The 20,060-nt window shown below is 40.5% G+C and overlaps 1 protein-coding gene, 1 long non-coding RNA gene and 1 other non-coding gene across 3 annotated transcripts; 2 read left to right on the forward strand and 1 right to left on the reverse strand.

Annotated features, from left to right (window-relative positions):
* Positions 1–1,664: 1,664 nt before the first annotated feature.
* On the reverse strand, positions 1,665–15,348 carry sacm1la (SAC1 like phosphatidylinositide phosphatase a). The gene is made up of 20 exons (XM_071919153.2): positions 15,299–15,348; positions 13,048–13,145; positions 12,197–12,271; positions 11,985–12,112; positions 9,757–9,906; positions 8,554–8,613; positions 8,367–8,400; positions 8,083–8,184; positions 7,041–7,126; positions 6,758–6,844; positions 6,596–6,664; positions 6,421–6,500; positions 5,881–5,979; positions 5,644–5,782; positions 5,093–5,162; positions 4,897–4,969; positions 4,683–4,776; positions 3,455–3,547; positions 3,298–3,355; positions 1,665–2,843 (listed from the first exon to the last, which is right to left on the reverse strand). Exons 1-20 carry the CDS (start codon positions 15,325–15,327, stop codon positions 2,707–2,709), a joined length of 1,761 nt encoding a protein of 586 aa, XP_071775254.1. The 5' UTR covers positions 15,328–15,348; the 3' UTR covers positions 1,665–2,706.
* Positions 15,349–16,603: 1,255 nt separating this feature from the next.
* On the forward strand, positions 16,604–19,291 carry LOC139927157 (uncharacterized). Its single transcript, XR_011785335.2, has 9 exons — positions 16,604–16,685; positions 16,893–17,046; positions 17,567–17,611; positions 17,804–17,860; positions 18,039–18,090; positions 18,310–18,365; positions 18,477–18,537; positions 18,771–18,812; positions 18,961–19,291. It is a non-coding gene; the product is annotated as an uncharacterized LOC139927157 (long non-coding RNA).
* On the forward strand, positions 17,906–17,973 carry LOC139927160 (small nucleolar RNA SNORD52). Its single transcript, XR_011785336.1, has one exon. It is a non-coding gene; the product is annotated as a small nucleolar RNA SNORD52 (small nucleolar RNA).
* Positions 19,292–20,060: the final 769 nt, after the last annotated feature.

Genomic DNA, 20,060 nt, shown 5'->3' on the forward strand with positions numbered 1-20,060 from the left:
TCATTTACACGTTCCACAGCAAAACTAAACATATTCTCCAATACCTTCATTAAGACTTGTCAAGTGTCATTTTATAGTTATATAAAATCACAATGTTTCCTAATCCGTTATACTACTCAGTAACATACAGCCATAAAAAACAAACACAAAAATAAGTTGTACTTGTAAGATGCGTGAGGTTGTAACATGACGTGCAAACTTGGAAGACAAAAGTGTACTTGGAAAACTTGAAAAGCAAAATACGTGTGCGATACAATTTGCAAACTTGTGATGTATTTTGCAGTTGTAAACAGCTATTTGCAAGTGTGCAAAATACATTTTGCAAATGTATTCATTTCACATTATGAGCTAGCTTGTTCTTTTTGTTAACCATTAAAAACATTTGCAGCAATTTTGCCAGTATCCCCCACTAGGTTTTTGTGTTTGGAATGTGTGTAGTGTGTTGTGAAAAGTACAGTACAGTACAGTTGCATGTCATGCTACAACCTCACGCATCTTACAATACAAGTACAACTTATTTTGGCAGTTTCTTATGTCATCGTAACATGTCATTGGCTCCTTTATTGGTTCATGTTGAGAACCAAAACAAATGCAAAAACTGTAGTGTCGATATAATAAGTCATTCTGCAACCTTCAGGCTACGTTAGTACAGTTTGTGAATTACAGCTCTGGGCCCAAGCTGTTAAACCTGCAACCTCATAATATGGAAAGAAAGTATTTGACCCAATAGCTGTATCATCTCTCTGCTTCCTTCCTCAACCAAAAATAAATCTAATAAGGTGCCGCTGACTTGTTGCAATCATCCAATGTGTTCCAGATAAAACCCATCACTTCCACCTACGAATTATATTAAATCTGTAAATACAAACTTCATTTGAAAACGTACAGGCATTACAAGGATATGTTCATGATACAGATGTCACCCAAGTACACACTGTCATGCCAAAGTCACAGAGGTCATGGCTGCACAATAGTCAGACTGAGTTGTTCATCAAAGATTCCATCACCTCTTTTGAAAAGCTAAGTACATTAGATGTTTTACTAAATGAACACAACAGTTTAAACTTCATTCGATCACTCAGCCACTGGCCTGTATTACATGTTGGTATGATTTGGATAATAATCTAAAAACACACCGTTGAAAACGAAGAGCCGGTATGCCATGGAATGTGAAATCAAACGGAAAAACGAAAAGGCAGAGCAACAGATTCCTCTAAAGTGGTAAATCTCAAATCAACCTCAGTGCAAGATTTTAAACCCTAAACACATTTATGATGTTAATATTAAAGATTGAAAACGTCCGTGCCCTCTCCGCTGAAGGGGCAAAGCTCATAAGGCAGTGATCCGAGAGTGGATTTTGGATTCGTTCTCTTCTAGACGGGAGCGAAGCGATCCCGAGCCTCTGGGAGGAAATGGGGAAACTGAGTGAACATAATGACATCGACGGACAGATGTGTGGTGGACAGTAGGGATGGGACCATAGGCTTATCTCACGATACGATTCGAGAATTCAGAATTATGTTTATTTCTGAGCCACAAATCTTTCTAGCAATAGCATTGGCTTGCTAGAATGTAAACAACAATTTAAAAATGTCATTACAAAGTGCAAATAATATCATTTCAATGGACAGCTTGTGAAATTGTGATGGTCAAGCCGTCTCATTTGTGATTACTACAGCAGAATAAAATATAGCTAATATCGCAATTTATTTTTCTGCCCCGCGATACGTATCACCATATTTGTATCGCGATATATTCAATTTCGATATATCGTCCCATCCCTAGTAGACAGTACGGACATCGACTGGTCCATGGTATGCATGCAGCTCATTTCGTGGTTCTCCAAAGTGCAAAAAGAAGACGGTAAGAAAAGCAATAAGCCCTTACTAAAATAGAATCATGATAAATACTTTCCACAATTAGGTTAATAGGAAGACATATTCTTTGCTCCTGCCCCACCCAGGTATATAGATTAGGCTAATATGTATATTTGATTAGCAGGTTTGTAAGGCTTGTTACATTCAAAATGACAACTCACCGTGTACATACTGTCTAGACTGCTATCCTAATCGTTTACGTACAACCGTACAACCGTCATTTACCGTTACTAAATCACCAGTTTTGGAATGGATACAATGAAATAAAAGATGTGTAACACAGAACCATAGAAAACCATAGAAAACCACTCCTTAAAAGATGTTTTAGATTTTGAGGTCTAACAGTAAACGAATACTCCAAGAAAATGAGCAGTAATGTAGAAGGTGCGTGACAGTTGGATCTTACGGAAATTACAATATTATATAAACGGAAGAATGCCAAAACAATTCACTGAAGTGCTATCACAGACCCTCTGCGTAACAAACTAACACAGACAAAACCGAACCTCGGAGCTGAGGAATGTGGGAAACAAAATGTAAACCGTGGGGAAAGAGGAGTGCGTCCAGTACAATGGAAGAAGAAGAAGAAGAAGAAGAAGAAGGAGGAGGTTCAGTATTTTCTTAGATGATGAAGGAGAGAATCTGTTTTGGATAAGAAAAATCGAATGGAGCTTCCGAGCGGAGAAAGCAGATCGGAAGAAAGTCCGGGCCTGGAGGAAAAGAAAAACGGCAGGAGGGAAAAGGAGGGGGAAGATGACAAGGTATATGAGCCTGCTGGGCCCAGCTGCTTCTCACATACACACACACACACACAAGTCGCACGTCACCTTCAGTCCATCTTCTCCTTCTGGACCAGCTTAGGGGCGTCCACAAAGTCTCGGCCATTGAACATGATGATGGCGGCGGTGATGGCGCCGGCGGCCCCCCAGAACATCATGTACGCCAGGGTTTCGGTCCATGTGTCGCCTGAGAGAGGGGAGGGGGGGGAGAGTGGGGGGAGAAGGGGGGGCATCAGCAGCTGTTACCAGTAGAGCTACACCCAATTCTTGATTCATTTAGAAACATTTGTGGTAACACTTTACATTAAGTGTTCATGAACTAATGTTAACTAATGCATTTACTAACATGAATTAAACATGAAAAGAAGATTAGTTAATGTTAAATGCACACGAGCAACTGCATTAATGTTGTTATACATGTTTATTAATGTTAACTAATGTGTTTGCTAACATGAATTAAAGATGAATAACAACATTAACAAAGATTAGTTAATGTTAAATGCACATGAACTGCATTCATTAATGTTGTTATATGTGTCTTAATAATGTTAACTGTGTTTACTAACATGAATTAAGCATGAACAGTGACATTACCACAGATAATGAGTGGAGATTCATTTGCAGAGATAATGGGAACTTACCAGCCATGAGAAGACAGATGACGCACATGGAAAACGCCACCACCATAATGACGGGCAGCTGCACGAGGAAGATGATTCAAACCATTAGACTTACAGTCCATTTACAGTCTGGAGTGCTGCTGCTGCTTTTAACAGAAAAAATATACTGAGAACTGACCGTGAGGAACTTCCAGTCCTTCTGAACGCGAAGAGGAGTAGGTCCGTCTGTTTCATCAAGAGCAAAGTTACCCAGAAACAGGTCGATGGAATCCTAAAAATCAACAAAACCACATTAGCACCTTCTTATTGGGCCTCATTTATCAATCAGTCATACTAAAATCTTATGAATGATCATCCCTGCAGACATAAGGGTAACATTTGCATTGCTGCTGCCTTTAATTATCTCCATATTCAGAATAAACTGTGGATGGTTGAAACTTCTGTGAAATTGTGTGCATGGCTACATTAGAATCTATAGTTTTCGATAAAAACATTCAGCATAAAAACATCCATTTGTAATATTACCGAGCAATCCTGACATTTCACAACCTGCTTCAAGGCTTTTTTGAAGACATCTCGTGGAAATTTGAGTGTTTCCGAAAGCGTGTCTTGATGGAGATTTCCTTCAATAGCAGACTAATCTATCTGCCAAATCACTGTACCAGCCTGTACTGATTTTGAATATATGCTTATGGAATTCAATACAGGAGTAGAGTACTTGTTTTCCAAGATAGGCCACATAATAGGCTGTCTAAAAATGGGTTTAAATGTTGTCGGTACAGTGGTGTAACCACTATGCAACAGAGAGGACTCAGTGGGCCAATTAAAGATCATAATACCCATTTTGAACCAGCCTATGTAATTGTCTAGTGGCCAACCTTTCTTACCCAAGTATTTATTTTGTAATCTTCCTTGTCATTGAAAACTACAAACTACATTTGAGTAAATTATATTGCCCCTCTTTTAGCCTGTCAGTCTTTAATTATTGCCACAGTTAAGCCACAGTTGAACAGATTTGGTGATTATGTGTTTGAAGAATAAAAACACCCGTGGTAGATATAAATAACCTTGTTATTAGTTTCTAATTAACATCATGTTGAAGTGAAAAGGAAATGCTTATTGCGTTTTGTCATAGCCATCGTATGGAATGCTCATTCAGCCATGGCCACTCTGTGAACTGCTGCACGATCGCCCGTGAAGAGACACTTCAAAACTCATGACAAGTCCGAGGATGTGTTGAATCCACGAGAGATTTCACAAACTACGTGGGTTACGACATGCTTTCGGAAACACTTGTGAAAGCAGAGATGTTCTTCAATAGATACTTCCAAGACATTCTTAGCGCTACGACACCTTTTGGGAAAATGACACCTAGAGCCTTCCTTGTTGGTGAAAACAGATCATACTTGTCTGAAGCCGTCGGAGAAGTTGTTCTTGTAGTAGCGGATCATGGAGTTCCAGCCATCCATCACCAGCCCCCACTGGGTCCTCTTCCCCGTCCTGAGGGAGCCAAATCAAACAGAAATCAACGTCCATTAAACAGCACACTGACAATCCACCATTGAGAAGGCTGCTAGACTGCTTGTCTTAGTGTGTGTGGTGTGTGATGCATTACTGTACCTTGTGAAGTCTGTTTTCAAGGCTCCGGTTCCTGCGTACTGTACTGCGCATGCATTAGCATTGTCAGCCCATGCTAGTTAGAGAGCACACACAGAAAACAGTGTGGGGCAGGGTCAGTCGCTACAGTTGATTTTACATTGGTTCAGCTACTAATCACACAGCTCATGCTAAGGATCAGTCATACAGTTGCAATTACCGTTCTTGTAGATTTTCTCAAAATCGGCCTGTTCATCGATCCGCTGGCCCACGTTCAGAACCCCCATCCTCTGTGGATACACATTCAGAAAACATGAGGAAGTGAAGAAGATTCAGGGTTCCCACTGTGGCCCTGATGTAAAAACTCCATGGCTTTTTCATCACTTTCCATAATAAAGTCGGAGCGCTTCCACAATGCAAAAATGTTCTGCCTTCCTGGCTTGTTAATGGGGTGAGTCTGGTTGCCACTACATTTGGGATGAAAATCACCATCTAATGCAATGAATGTGTGAAACAAGTATATTATCATACTGCTATATTCCTGTAAGTGACCCATTTGTAAAATTACCTGATATTCCTCGACTTCCCTAGAGAATTTATCAAATTCCCTGCCTTCCCTGAAATACACCTCTCTAAATTCCTCTCCAAGATATTCCAGAAATTCAGACAAAGCTTTAATATTAAAAACTACACATTTCGGCTGCAGTAGCCTTCGTCAGGGCTCCAACAGCATGTCCAGCCTGCAGCTCCTCTCTCTCTCAGTGTATTTACCTGCAGCTGAGACTGTAGGGAGCGTCGGGCCAGCAGGCTCTGGATGACGTTGGTCCTGTCCAGGCAGTCCATGCAGTTACTGCGGAAGACGCCTTTCTGCTGGGCCAACACCTTCCCCTCTGTGTTCACCATGAAGTAGCTACAGACAGACAGAGAACATTTCTGCCTTCTCCTTCATGACACAGAACTAGATAATAGCATAGAACAGGCAGCATAAACCATGGATGGATGAGTTACCTGTATTCATCTTGTGCCTCAGCTACAGCATCAACTAAGATCTGGAGACGATCCCATCTCATCCGGCTGCACTCTTTGTGGAAGTCGAAGGCCATGTAGCTAGAGACATTAGAGACAGTATAAAGGTCAAAGTCCTATAGTCAGATTAGGAATAAACCATGAGTCTGTTTACACTAAGGACTGATCCAAATTTCCCAAGCATACTGCACCTCCATATACTATATTGCAAAATAATTTTCAATTTCTGCATAAAGCAAATAGTTGAGAGGGATTTCTTGTACTCTGATTAGAGCTACATCGGCCCCCTTTACACCTACGTTAACAGAAATCAAGTATTTGCGCATAGATCCAACCCCAAGCAAAACAAACAGGCAGCAGGCAGCTCAGACAGTAACATACTACCAAAAATGGATTGTCAGGACACTCATGGATGGGGAACAAGCGAGGCATTTACAGTCAGTTATAAACATGACATAACACCATGACTGACTGTTTAAACAGTGTACATAAAAATGGGGAAGGCTGGTGAGTGGCACTTACTTGATCAGACCATTATCCATGCCAGACACCATCTTGGCAAAGGCCTGTTCTAGTGGCTTCTCTGAGCCCTTCTGATTGACCTGAAAGGAAAAAGAACACAGTGTACAATTTAGTCTTTTCATTATTCTTTAAAAAGCAAATACAAGCAAAGAGCTTGAAGAAAAAGGGGGCTTACCAGGTTCAGAATACTTTGCTTCCCATAGATGAGGACCTGAGAGTCAAAATGCCTCTGGAAGCCATCCATCTATACATTATTTTCGAAATGTTAGCTTCACATTTTCACACTCCTCACTATTAAAACAAGTACATGGCAACAAATGAAAATGCATGCTCTTACGTGGCTGGTAGCTTGGCTGATTACGGGTTTAGGTTTGTATTTGAGGTTGGGCCTCTGAGACCAGAAAAAGGGCATGGAGCCTCGTGTCTGTTAGAGAAAACAAAAGCTTAGTTAGAACATTTATTTCTGGACCTTTAAATTCTTACACATCTTCCAAAGTGCTTCAACCTCTCAACTACAAACTTGGGCGCAAACTGCCTTTAGTGTTAAAGTTCTTGCCATCTGTGTATTCTTGCTATGGCTGCAAAATAAATGGAAAAAGGATTGAAATCTTCATACTTGCCTGTACGAATGAAGCCCTTGCTCCTTCATACAGAACAATCTGCTCTGTCTCCACAAAGTTAGCAGCGTGGCCCTCTGAATCGATGCCTATGGAGCAGACAGCGGGGCAGAAAACATCATTAGCCATGCTATTACCACTTCCTCCAGCCATTTCCCCAATGACGCCTCTAACTCCCACACCACCAAGCCACTGCAGCCTGTTGCACAAGTTAAACTTAAGTTCAAACGTTGGCTAGTTTGAACATTCTCACTAAGTCCAAGTTTACGTTTTTAAATGGTTGTTATTGGTTAAATGTAGACATGAGTTAAAACGTAATACTTATACCGATCCCTTACTAGGTGTAAAGCCGTCTGTAAAATAGCCAATAGCATGGCGCATCAATTTGATAGATAGGAAAACTTGCTGAACCCAGAGGAACAAATACAGCATGGTTTACATCAGTAAAATAAAATTAGATCACTGAACTGATCAAGAAACTAACTACAATTTTATCTAGCTAGCAATAAAATAAATAGCATTTTTTCCACCCTATTAGTGACAGTTTAAATTAACGGTGACACCACTTCATGTCACTATAGTTGTCTGTATTAGTTAGATCTAGTTGTACACATAGATTTATGTCTGTGGTTGTAGTGGGTATGGGAGACAAACTAATTAATCCTAATACTTTGTACTAGATAATGTACCCATTAGTTGACATTTGCCAATCTTAATTTAGCAAGGTTTATCCTCTTTTTCATTCAGTAATGGTCACTAGTTAGCTAGCTAATATTAGGCAACCGTTGAGCGGGGCAGGAGAAACTGATTTTGGCTCGCAGGTTATTGGCCACAGAATGTGAAAACATAACTGTCTGTGGCAGTGTTTTGGTTAGTGGTCCCTTCATGCTCTACTGGTTAAGATGTACCTTCAGTCTCCATAGTGCAACTAAACAAAGACACAGCTTTAGTGACAAGCTAACTAGTTTCAACGTAACAGGCACCTTCAGCTGGTGCAATAGGCTGCTGGTCTCTACTGACTGGCTGAACTTCAGTGGCTCTTTACCTCTAACGTAGTATCTGACGCCGGCCCGGAAACAGCTTCTCCTGGATATGAGGATCCATTCAAAGATCTTCCCGTTGATGCGGCATGGCTTCATGACAATGACTGGACCAGCAGGGTCAAGGACAGGGCTTCCTGAGGAGCTTTGTTCTAAGAGATTATCGTCCACTACTCAAGGCTCCAGTATGTGTTTTACGTGTGCATTACAAGATAACGCTCTATTACAAAAGTGTTTTTTCTTTTACAATGAGTTCAAAACGTGTACTGACATTGAATGAAAAGGATACATCCATGCACAACAGGGAGTGCAAACCTGTGAAGCTGTGGGGAAACATAAGGAGATCACACAGTTAATAAAGTCAGTTAAAGTCATAAGTTGAACAAAAAAAAGCACAAAAACATTTACCTGCTGGTATTACTAATAAAGAAAATGAAAAAACAATGGGCCTGACAGACAACAGTTACATCAGTTACCTCTGGCTGTGCGGCCAATTCTCTCAGCAGATTCCCATTCCACACGAACCTCTGATCTGCCTGAAAAGACAAGATGAAATATAATCTAATGAATGACAAATCAACCAATAAATCATCCGTGAAGCAGAAACATATCAATCTAACCTGTAAATTATCTTCATAATGAGCCTGCAATAGTAGTAATACTACTACTACTGCTACTGCAAATCATAATATTCATTTGAGTGCTTTTCAAGGTTTTCAAGGTCAATTTGTTGATTGTCTCCCACTACAACCATGGACATAAATCAATGTATACATATTACATATGCATACATATTCTAACTAATACAGACAATAGTAATGAAATCAAGTGGTTTAAGTTTTCAATGCTAGTTTTAAGTTGTAACTTGTGTCTGTGTGACTATTTCAGTTGGTGCATCCATTAAAATTTTAGTCATTAAAAAACTTGGACATAGTGAGAATTCACGTTCAAACTAGCCTACTTGTGAACTGAAGTTTAACTGGTACAACAGGCTGCTGGTGCTCCTGTACAAGCAGTTCTCAATTTACACAACCATGCATGTACACACACCTTCATCACAATCAAACCAGCCAGACTAGGTCCAAGCAAGTCAAGAGCTGCAGCACAGAAGGGACAGACAAGGATGGGCTTTAAATAACTCACTGACTGCTAAACTAAATAGAACTGATACAGATAGTCTCTCTCCACCAGTGTCAGTTCAGAGGGCGTGTCTGTGTATTTGTGCATGTGCCTCAAAGCAGGCATGTAGAAAAGGTCAGGAGTGAATTTTATGGGATTAACAGAATATAAAACACCAGTGAAAACCTGTGCATCTCCAGTATGTAACAATACAACACCTGGAGCAGATGCAGCCTTCCAGTGCTGTTGGAAATATCGGAAGTTGAGCGCACATTAACTACCCAGCAAAGTAGTAAATACAACTGGGGAAAGTCACAATTTGCTATGATACTAGAGATGCTGAGATGTGTGGCGAGACGTGTGGGAGACAAAGAACACGGAGGCACAATGTAGCTCTGTGCTGCTTCATTTCTAAAATAAAACGACAGCCATCAAAAAAAAATAAAAAAAATACTTCTGTTACAGGCTCCAAAAGCACTTGCAACCAGTCATATTTACGACTTCCGAACTCAGACTGGGAGCCCGAAAGCAGCGTAAGCGAGGTTTATCGTCTCTCTCACCCTCTCCAGCAGGCTCATCTCCTGGAAATCGGGGCTGGTGTTGGCCAGCCGCTGCAGGGTGTGCGTCAGGTCAAAGTCAGTACAGAAGTAGAAGCCGTCTGTAGTCAGCACGTTGTTGATCATGGACAGGAAGGTCTTATTCTCTTGAGACTAAAGGAGGACAGAAAACATTTTAGTTTTTAGTTGTGGCAGTGTCAGGAGCTGTATGTGTGTTTGGAACAGTGTGTGCTAGACAGTAACTTGACACTTTTTAGTTGTCAGTGATGTGTAAAAAGATGGCACCAGCTCTTTCCCTGTTACAGGGTATCTGCAGGTTTTAGAAAGCCAAATTATATATAATAAGACATTTTCATTATACCTGGATTTGGATTTAAGGCCAATTTAACAAATAAAATGAAAAAGCTGACAAAACTAGCCTGTTTTCTGATTGAACATAGCTAATGAAAATTGTGAAACTATAAATGAGCAGTATAAGAAAAAATAGCCCAGGAAATTAACAGTTTAAGGACCTGATGTCCACCATGTTTGTTAAACTAAGAGTGGACATGCATGTGGGTCAAACTGTGCAGCGATGTAATTAGGCTTGGGCGATAACCCCCCCCCCCCATCTCCAATCACTCTTGTAAGGAGGAAAACATGCACGGCTACAGTGTTGACTGTTGTATCACGTTAAGCCTCAGGCTGTTTGAGCTGTGTGTCTCTCTGGTGGGATAATAGGATCTGGTTGCTAAGCCAGTTAGCTCAGAGAGTGAAGCCTGATGTGACTCTCTGCATCTCTATCCTTCCCCTGACTTCATCTGCTTCCCTTCCTCTCCCCATGTCAGCACTTTGCTTTCCTGTTTTTTTTTTTGCCAGTGACTGCAGTTACAACAGTCTGCTCTGTAATTGCTACTACCATCCTCTCTCTCCTTCTCACCTGCGTGTCTTTTAGCTTGCCTTGTACGCATGAAGCCTCTATAGTAATTGGGTAATATCAGCACAAAAAGAATTCACAAAAAGGAGTGTGTAGCTTTTTGTTTACCAAGCAAATAATTAGGGACGGGATGATATATCGCAATTCCATATATCGCAATACAAAAATGTGCGAATACGTATCGTGAATCGCGACATTAGCTGCATTTTACTCTGCTGTAGTAATCACAAATCAGACGACTTGTCCATCAAAATTTCACAAGCTCTCCATTTAAATTATATTATTTGCACTTTGTAATGAAATTTTTAAATTGATGCTTCTAATGGCATTCTAGCGAGCCAATGCCATTGCTAGAAAGATTTGTGGCTCAGAAATAAACATAATTCTGCACAGTCAGACTTTGTCATCACTGAACTTTTATTTATTACATCGTATTGTGGTTGTATCGAATCGTGAATCCCATAACGCGTATCGAATCGTATCATGAGATAAGTTTATCGTCCCATCCCTACAGTAATCCTTTTTCACAATCTACTAGAACCACCTCAGTCCACTGTTTCCCACTGCCGTTTACACATTGCACGAGAATTTACTTCAGTTCTGCAGTGGCCTTTACAAAGAATCACACGCAGTTTCCAGCCAAGGCTGCTCTTTCAATTAGTGCGACAAGAATAGAAGCAAAGATGAATAATGCACCGCCTGCTTCGCTGAAATTAGATAGCACAGCGTGATTCCAGGCTGCAGAGAATAAAAGTGATCCCGCTGAAACATGAGGTCTACTTTCTCACTCGGGGCGACTGTAACTCCGTCATAGTTCCGAGTCGTCCAAATTTCCATCCCACGTGACAGCGCACAGTATATGTCCTGTCTGTTGGACTTTAACAGTGCATAGCAACAGATAAAAGCCTCATCATTTTGCCCAAAACTACTAATTGTGCAGAAATGGGCTGAGGAGATTCTTTTCAAATGAAAGCTGCACTAGGTAACTTTGCACCTTGATGCCTCAAATGGAGTAACTTCTTGAAAAATGTGAACTTCAATACCCAGAAATCAAGTAAAAGTAATGGGATTTTGATATGAAAATAGGAGAAAATAAAAAATGTAGTATATTTTTTCGCATTTATTGTTAAATAGGTTCTACATTGTGCTATGGAGAATTAACCAACAAGGTGAAAGTCATTTTTCATTTCGATTCATCACTTTGCCCAATTTCATTTGGGCAAACAAATGTGATCCAGACTGATAAGACAGGTGGATTTTTACATCAAAATCTTAGCCTAGTGCATCTTTAAAGTTGGGAATAAGTGTTGGTCACCTGGGTCTCTGTGAGGTGCAGCACTGTCTTCTTATAGGAGATCGTATCAAAATCGACTGCCTTCCACACAGCATGGCCGAGGAGGCTGCCCACGTTCCTCTTCTTGGTTATGACAATCAGGTACATCCCTGTGTGGTTGGAATGGTTCAGTTACTCACTTTACTTACTTGAACCAACATGGCAACATCACAGCTACACGCCTCGGTACCTACCTGCTACCAAGCGAATGGTTCCCATGATACCACAGATGGGCCTGGTGACCGCTGAGGGAGGAACATCCTTTTTCACTGCAAAAACACCACAGTGGTTGGGGAAAAAAAAAATCAACAGGCTTCATAAAATTAGAACGCTTAGGTTGCCATGAAAGTTGGATTCTCAACTTGGTGCTATGTGCTGTAAAGGTACACTGCCCGTCAAAAGTTTGGGGACACCACATTTGTCTTTATTTTTAGTGTTTTCCACATTTTAGAATAATAGTAAAGACATCAAAACTATGAAATAACACAAATGGAATTATGCAGTGACCAAAAAAGTGTTCAACAAATCAAAACTCTTATATTTTAGATTCTTTAAAGTAGCCGCCCTTTGCCTTGATGGAAAGGCAAAGGCTTTGGAAAGAAATTCACACATAGGCATCAACTTCACTATTTATATTTGTCTAAGAAACTAATTTCAAGCATTTAAGCAGAAGCCTTTACATCAAAATGGCTTCAAGAGAATGAAAAACATTGTACATTCAATCAGGTGGGTCCAAACTTTTGACGGGCAGTGTACATTAGTCAATACTTCCCTCCTTCAGAAACCTTTCGTTAACATCGATATGGCCAAGTATCAATATACTGTACATATCAGCAAAAAGCAAATGAGGTAGAGACACCGGGCAGCAAGAGCTAGGATACGGGTCACTGCATCCGCACACTAATGGAGTCTTTCCATATCAATTTCAGTGGGGAGAGATTAAATTGTGGGAAAATAATTAATTCATGGCCATCAGCTTATCTCTGCAGTGTCTGTTTTCTTCGATATGATGCACAATCTTGAAACTTTCAAAAGGAGGTTCTACCAGTGAGGGTCATTTCATTTGAGACCCGGTCGATGGCCAGGACAGCATCCGCTCCCTCATCGCAGGCCTCGATGAAGAACTTCTCCGGGGTCGTATGCCTGGGAGGGAGATCAAGGGAAAGGTTAACCCGGCCTTCCTTCGGGAGTTAAATTACAGTTTGGTGTTCTGGCTCGACGGTTGCTCTAATATCACTCAAGTGCCTTCCATCCAGATCTTTTAGTGCAGGAGCCAGACTGGTGTCCTGCAGTTTGACAAAGATCCCAGTGTGCTACAGATAAGGCCATGACCAGATAGTACGCTTTTATTTTTCTCTTGCTCAAACACAAAGCTCAGCTGTGAGGGTCACAGAGAGCAAGAGGTCAAAGGGCACGAGGAGTGTTACAGCATTCTGGTTGCTATGACAACTTGCAAGCTATCTAATTAGTGTTAGTGTCATCATGTGACTAGCAATCTTTCCTGTCTCTCTCCACTGTGGACTATCAAATAAAAATGCCAAAATGCCTTTTAAAGATCTTTAAAAAAAAAAGAGGAAGACTGAACTGGAGGATGTGAGTACATGTCATCCTCCTGGAGAGAGCAAAGCACCTGCAGTTTTATCATCTTGTCCAACAGCTCCGCCTGGATAGAGCCTGTTTCAAGGCCTTTCATATTAACATAATGCACAGCGTGGCTAAAGTGGAGTACATGTTCAACTTGGAGCGCCTCCAAATGCACTGCATCCAACATGGCAGGCCCAGGCACGTTCAAAAAAGCCATTCTAAATGATCACAGCCAAAATCTCAAAGCTATGAGAGCGATAAACAAAGTGTGAAAAGCCTACAAGCTGCTGTCAAGATGGAACTAGAGTATTCCAGCTGGTGCTCAAGCATGTTGCCAGGATCAAAATAAAACCCAGTCTAATGCAGCAGCAACAGCAATAAGTGATTATACAAAGTGCAGCTGACATCATCACTTTATCATAGCAATGGAGATCTATAGATGCCCTCATTGCCCCACTGTTGCTTAGTCTGAATCAGTGAATGCAACATATCAGCTGGATATCACTCTACACCAGTGGTTCTCAACCATGTCAGTGAAATCACTTGGTGTTGAAAAGCTTCATTCAGTCCATTAAATGAGTTTGTAAATGGACAAAAGAGCAGAACAACAGCCCAGCAGACAAGTAACACAGAGCTGAAAATCCCCACAGCAGAAAAATGTGGCCTCCTCTTTAGCTGCAATGAAGTTTGTAGCTTATGGTAATGTAGTGAAACACTCAGCTGCTGTTGGTGACATAGCCACACAAACACTCCATTGTTGGGCTTTCATAATCTACACCACTCGAAACACGCTTGTGCTACATCAACACAATGCAACATTACTGAGTGAACCTAACTGTTAAGGTGGCGGTTTAAATGCCCAGACCGGCTGGGACAATATGGATGGGGAAAGTGAATGAGGAACACACCTCTCGCTCATCAACTACTGTCGAGGTGCCCTTGAGCAAGGCACTGAACCCCCAGCTGCTCCAGTGGAGCTGCTCAGTGGCTGGCAATGCAAGACTGTGGTTGTACGGGGTAGCTCCCAGTGTGAATGTGGTGAACTGTATGAATGTGAAGCAGGGTGTTGCTGTAAAAGACCAATGAGGTCTGTCGACTTTCCCTGGATAAATAAAGGTTAAAAACGGCAATGCAATTCACTATTTCACTATTGGGCTCAGACTCAATTGAATGACCTTCCTTGGTCATGAGGGTGGATAACCACCTTTAGTTTCAAAGAAATGTGAGTCTCAGTAAAAAGCTATCAATGTGTCATGCCAAGGCAGTTTCACAAGTCTGTCCCAGTACTAGGAATGACATGCTAGTCTGACTGGTGTGACAACATCAATGATGATTCCAAAATCCACACTCTGCTGCTAGCTAGCTAACTAACTTATTCCCTTCATATTAGGCACAACCATCATTAGGGCGTTTGGTGTTGAACAGACAAATATGTAATGGCATACAGTATCTGACCGTCCTATACACCTCCTAGAAAGTCCACACTGTCATGACATGTTCGTCTTTCATAATGAATGTGCATGGAGTGAAACTTGACTGGTTCCAGCTCTACCAGCCAAGCCTGTCAGCGAACTTCAGTCGATGTGTCATCGACTTCTGACAACCAGCAGACAGCTCCTGTTTTACCCCTGTAATAAGCCACCTCATTTTGTTCGCTTTGTAAGGGTATTAGTATAAATATAAATGCTGTCAACTATATTATATGTACTTACAAATTGTATCTCTCGTAGGCGGTCGCCATCTTCACTCCGTCGACCTGACCTGAGTGACGTCAGCATAACAAATAGTGTGGGTTGTGCACTAAACGTGTTGCCAAGTAAGCGTTGTACAACCCCCTATAAAGGCGCCTACAGCCATAGGCTTAAATGCAACGTTACTCTCAAATCTGGCAACCATAAAAGTACGATGGGTGGTATTTGTAGTTCAATCATTGGAACTACGCTGCCTAGCGTTTGCAAGCAGTATAAGCGCAAATTAGACTAAATTACGTAGAAATATGTGGAAATTACTTTTGTCAAAATGTTCATTTTCTTAACTGTTATGTCTTAATAACTTTACCCTGATTCAAAGTTGAGAAGTACGGAGGATTCGTAAAACTATGTGCAGTATGATTTCTCCTCTATTAGACTAACAATTTCTTGTATTTGTACATAGTGCTTCTCTGTCTGTAAATGTATGAAGCCATGTCCAATATTTTATCATTAATGAACCAACACATGACAAATGTTTTGTCTTGGCATTACTGTAATGACGTTAAATAATGTTTTCTTGTGGGACTGAGGCAGACTTCAAAGATGGGCTAAATCATCAAATAAGGCATTTGAACTTTGAATAATGTCTAAGAGTGACACTGGACACTTTTTGATGTCCACCCACAAACAGTATTGCATTTAGTCAAGAACTGCTCACATGTTAAGAAATTTTGGACAGACATTCCTACATTATTCATTATTGGCCATATCTCTCGCCATATCTGCAATAATTTTGACCTAATATTATGAAAATGTTTCCAAACTTGGTTTAATAAAGAAAGGAGAATAACTTCACATATATTTTTTTAATTTTATATTTTAATGGCGAAGTTTCATATTAATAAATGTAAATGTACACATTACAGAAGTTTACAGATATTCTATAGACTACAAAAATCCATGAATAATAGGCTATATGAATTCTATCCTACACTTTTACAATAACAAAGTCAGGAAATCCATAAATATTTGTGTTCTTGTAATTATAGTACATAGCCCTGGCTACTTGTATGCATTCTATGTAGTTTCCTGTTTATTCTAATATACACATTTAGTATACCATATATGATATCCGCTTTCTTTTCTGAGTATATCAACTACGTAAATGTCATTGGTAAACTTCTACTGCAGCTAAATACTACCAAACCACATTTGAATGCACAACCGGAGCAGGCAATATTCGGGACACCTATAGCACACAGCGCTGTGAAAGACCAAAGACCCCAGTATATAAACCCTGGACGGACTTTTGCTCTGTCTCTAGCTAATGGCTGCAACCTTATAGAGAGTTAGAAGTGTGTGGTCCAGGATTTTGACGAGCTATAATACCTAACAGGATACGATTGAGGTAAAGCCAATGCGTTTTTAAATGTCTCCTGTTAAAGTGACATTGAAGTTTAGCATTTATTTTGTAAAATTGGGACGAATAGCAATTTCGTTTTTACTTGCAGAGCTTCCTCTACGCCCAGCACATGGTGAAGACACTGGAGCTAAAAGACGGAGTTTGTGGTTATGGCGGGAAGTAAACTTAAACTTATGTTGTTTGTCTCTCTAGTGAATCTGTTCAACACCAAACCGATGGCTGGCCACCGACCCCGAACTCCAGGCGAGCAAAGAAGTTGGGAGATGGATGCGAGTAAAGCGAGTGGGACTAGGCCATAGTCCTCCATTGATCCCTGTGGGGGAATTGTGGTGTTGCAGCAGCAAAAGTAATGTAATTAAATAAAAATGCAAAATAAAACTCAAACAAATAGGATTATGTTAACATTATAACATGAGTGCAGCTTATTTACCTGTATGGATTTAGTAGTTACAGTATCAATTGCCATTTGCAGAAAACGTAACCACCTTTTTAATCTGATGCAAATTTTATTAAATTCTTAGTTTCCTTAACAATTGGTATCAAAATAAGTCATGATAGTCTTAAGGAAAAAACATGCTTTTCTGACAATATAACTTGTCAGAAAAAATATTTTTGTGAAGATTAGTGGCTGTAATGCCTTATGATCACTGACTTGAAGTCAGGTTATCCTGCTATTTCTTTACCACTAGATCACTGGCCATAGCCCACCGTTGCCAGCCTGTTAAAATGGCGCTAATAAACAGATTTAAAATCAATGGGACAGTCTTTTTTTTTTTTTTCCTCCCCTCCATAGGTTTTCCCAATGCACTGTTTCACCCAGTAATCTCAAAAATTGTATGTCATGGAAATCCTCACTGTTGTTTCAGGATCACCATGGAGTGGAGAGTCCAGCTGGGAGCATTTGTTCAATGGTGAGTCTCACGGATGGGATGCCATGAGCAGCTTTGAAACTACTATGCTACTGTGATGATTCACTAGACTAGAGTCTCTGAATAAAACATGAAGCTCTTTCACAGTGCACTGAGCAAGCATATTATTGCTTTTTAACGCAAACTGTAAAGATCCGAGTTGATTCTAATGCCACTTTCCCTTGTACTTGTTAGGCATGTGAAGTGGGATGACGGGAGGCACTGTCCAACTGTAAAGACCGCTTTTATTTGGTAAGTTTGTATCTCAATGCCTCTATTCTGTTTGTTTCTGTTGTGTGGAATGATGATTCATAGACTAGAGTCTCTGACAAAAAGCATGAAGTTATTTCACAGTGCACTGACCACATGCTTAACTCATTGTCCTTATGTTTGGCATTTGCTGGTACTGATGATGCCGTTTGTCTTGCAGTTCCTCCACACGATGACACCGACAAGGGAACCAGCATCATGGTTTTGCATCTGTAAGTACCAAAGTATCTGGAACTAGGAAGGGCTTGTGTCCTGTCAGACTTCTGTCTGAAGTCTGTCTATGATGATGCAGTATTCGGTTCGACTGATCTTAACTGAAGTTTACTCGCAGCGCACTGAGACGGACTACTATACCTCTGTAGCATTTTGTTATAAAATCTTTCATTCTTCATTGCTGTATTGTGGCTTAATAGTTTTCCATATCTTGTCAGGTATGTGGGCATACCTACCTGTGCTGATGTGATTCGGAACACAATCAGTGGACCAGGTTGGTAGTTTATCTCTTATCTCTTAGTTTGTCTCTCTGCAGTGACACGTGATAGAAAATCAGTATGGTAACGTTTTGTATATTTACTAAGCTGTCTGATTTGTCCATTAGGGTGACGAGTGACCACTGAAGTCCAAAGGAGCTAAGAATTTTCGACATGGAAGTAGTGAATGTGAGTAGCTTCAGAATTGTCATTCTTGGATTTATGGGTGCAATGACTTGAGACATTACTCAAGTTATGCAAAGCTGCCCTATGCTTCAATGATGATCACATTAGACTAGAGTCTCTGATTACAACATGAAGCTCTTTCACAGTGCACTGAAAAAGCATTACTGCACTCACTGCAAACTAGTTCTCAAATTACAGTTCATTCTAAACCTTGATTTCCTATGTTGTCCATTTAGATGCTGTAAGCCCAAGTCCAACTTCAAGGCTTTCCATATCCGGTAAGTCAGTATCTCAATGCCGCCATTCTGTGCCGTTGTGTGGAAATGATTGAGTCTCTTGTCAAAAAGCTCAAAGTAGTTTCATATTGCACCAACCACATACTGTCATATTTCGTTTAATGGTACTCATCATGCCTTTCTCTTACAGGTGCCATGAAACTCGGGTCCCGCCTCAGTGATACAAGTTGTTGCAGCAATATGAAGGATTTGTGAAAAGTATTAATTTCAGCCAATAATGGAAGTGATCTACACACCTTTCAGTGTTTCAGTTGGAACAAGTCATGCTGTGTGGTGTATATTGACCTCTGACAATAACTGAGTTGGCATAGCAATTTAACTTGAAAAATGTCATTTAACATGCCCTGATCTTGGTGTTACTTGGTTGTCATTGCTCAGAAAATTGTTTCAACTCTTGACTGTATTGAACAGATGACATGGTATGAATGTTTCTGAATTTTCAAATAAACAGTGATGGTAAATTGGTGTGTCAATTTGTTATTTTGAAAGACTTGATCAGTTTTGATTGCCATAAAATGCATCATTAACAAAGTAATTGCTGCTTTGTGGTTGTTGTTATAGTATGTCTAGAGCCTGTGAAGTGTCACTTAAGCAGAGTCGGTAATGTAGGCTAAAGATACAACATATTCATGGGGCAAGTCACCTGACAGCATTTTGTCTCCAAACGTCCCAAACCCAGTCTCCTTAGATTCTGTTCAAGTTGAACCCAGGGACTAGGGCTCATGATTGTACCACAAATTGAATATTGACTTTTATAACATGGTAGGCAGACAACCCTGCAAAATTGTCTGGAATACTTTTGGCAGCTGTGTGTATATGGAATCTTGCATTGAATGATAAACGCTGTGAAAAGAATATAGCAGAAAATAAAACTATTGCATTTTCATTTTGACATAATCCTCACATTAATTTGCACTCTGGAAGTCAGTATTACAAAAACTTTAAAACATTGGTCGATCAGGGTTTTATTTTGAAGGCTGGGACCGGTAGTCCTGTTCTTTGTTCAAGCTGACTTCATACTGGTAGTTTGGCAAACGCTTCTGTCGACCTGGCAGACTTTTCCGTACTCGCTAGTAGGCTAGCAGGGCTAGAGGTAAACATTAGTTACCAGCGTTGGCCGGCAGCCAATTGTCAGTTTTTATCCACGTCACTGCGAGGAAACGTGCCGATGTATTAAAACATGGCACACTGAAGTTAAATAATTTTTGGCTGTCGCGTTATTTGGACACT

Source organism: Centroberyx gerrardi, chromosome 19 (assembly GCF_048128805.1).
Source record: "Centroberyx gerrardi isolate f3 chromosome 19, fCenGer3.hap1.cur.20231027, whole genome shotgun sequence".
NCBI classification, from domain to species: domain Eukaryota; kingdom Metazoa; phylum Chordata; class Actinopteri; order Beryciformes; family Berycidae; genus Centroberyx; species Centroberyx gerrardi.

Bases quoted from the DNA above. Each gene is read 5' to 3' on its own strand.
- sacm1la (XM_071919153.2), bottom strand. From the start codon at position 15,327: ATGGCGACCGCCTACGAGAGATACAATTT. The intron at 6,665-6,757 runs GTAAGAGCATGC...AATAATGTATAG, and splicing joins TCAGCCAAGCTACCAGCCAC to ATGGATGGCTTCCAGAGGCA. The intron at 3,548-4,682 runs GTATGATCTGTT...GTTGATTTTTAG, and splicing joins TCTCCGACGGCTTCAGACAA to GATTCCATCGACCTGTTTCT.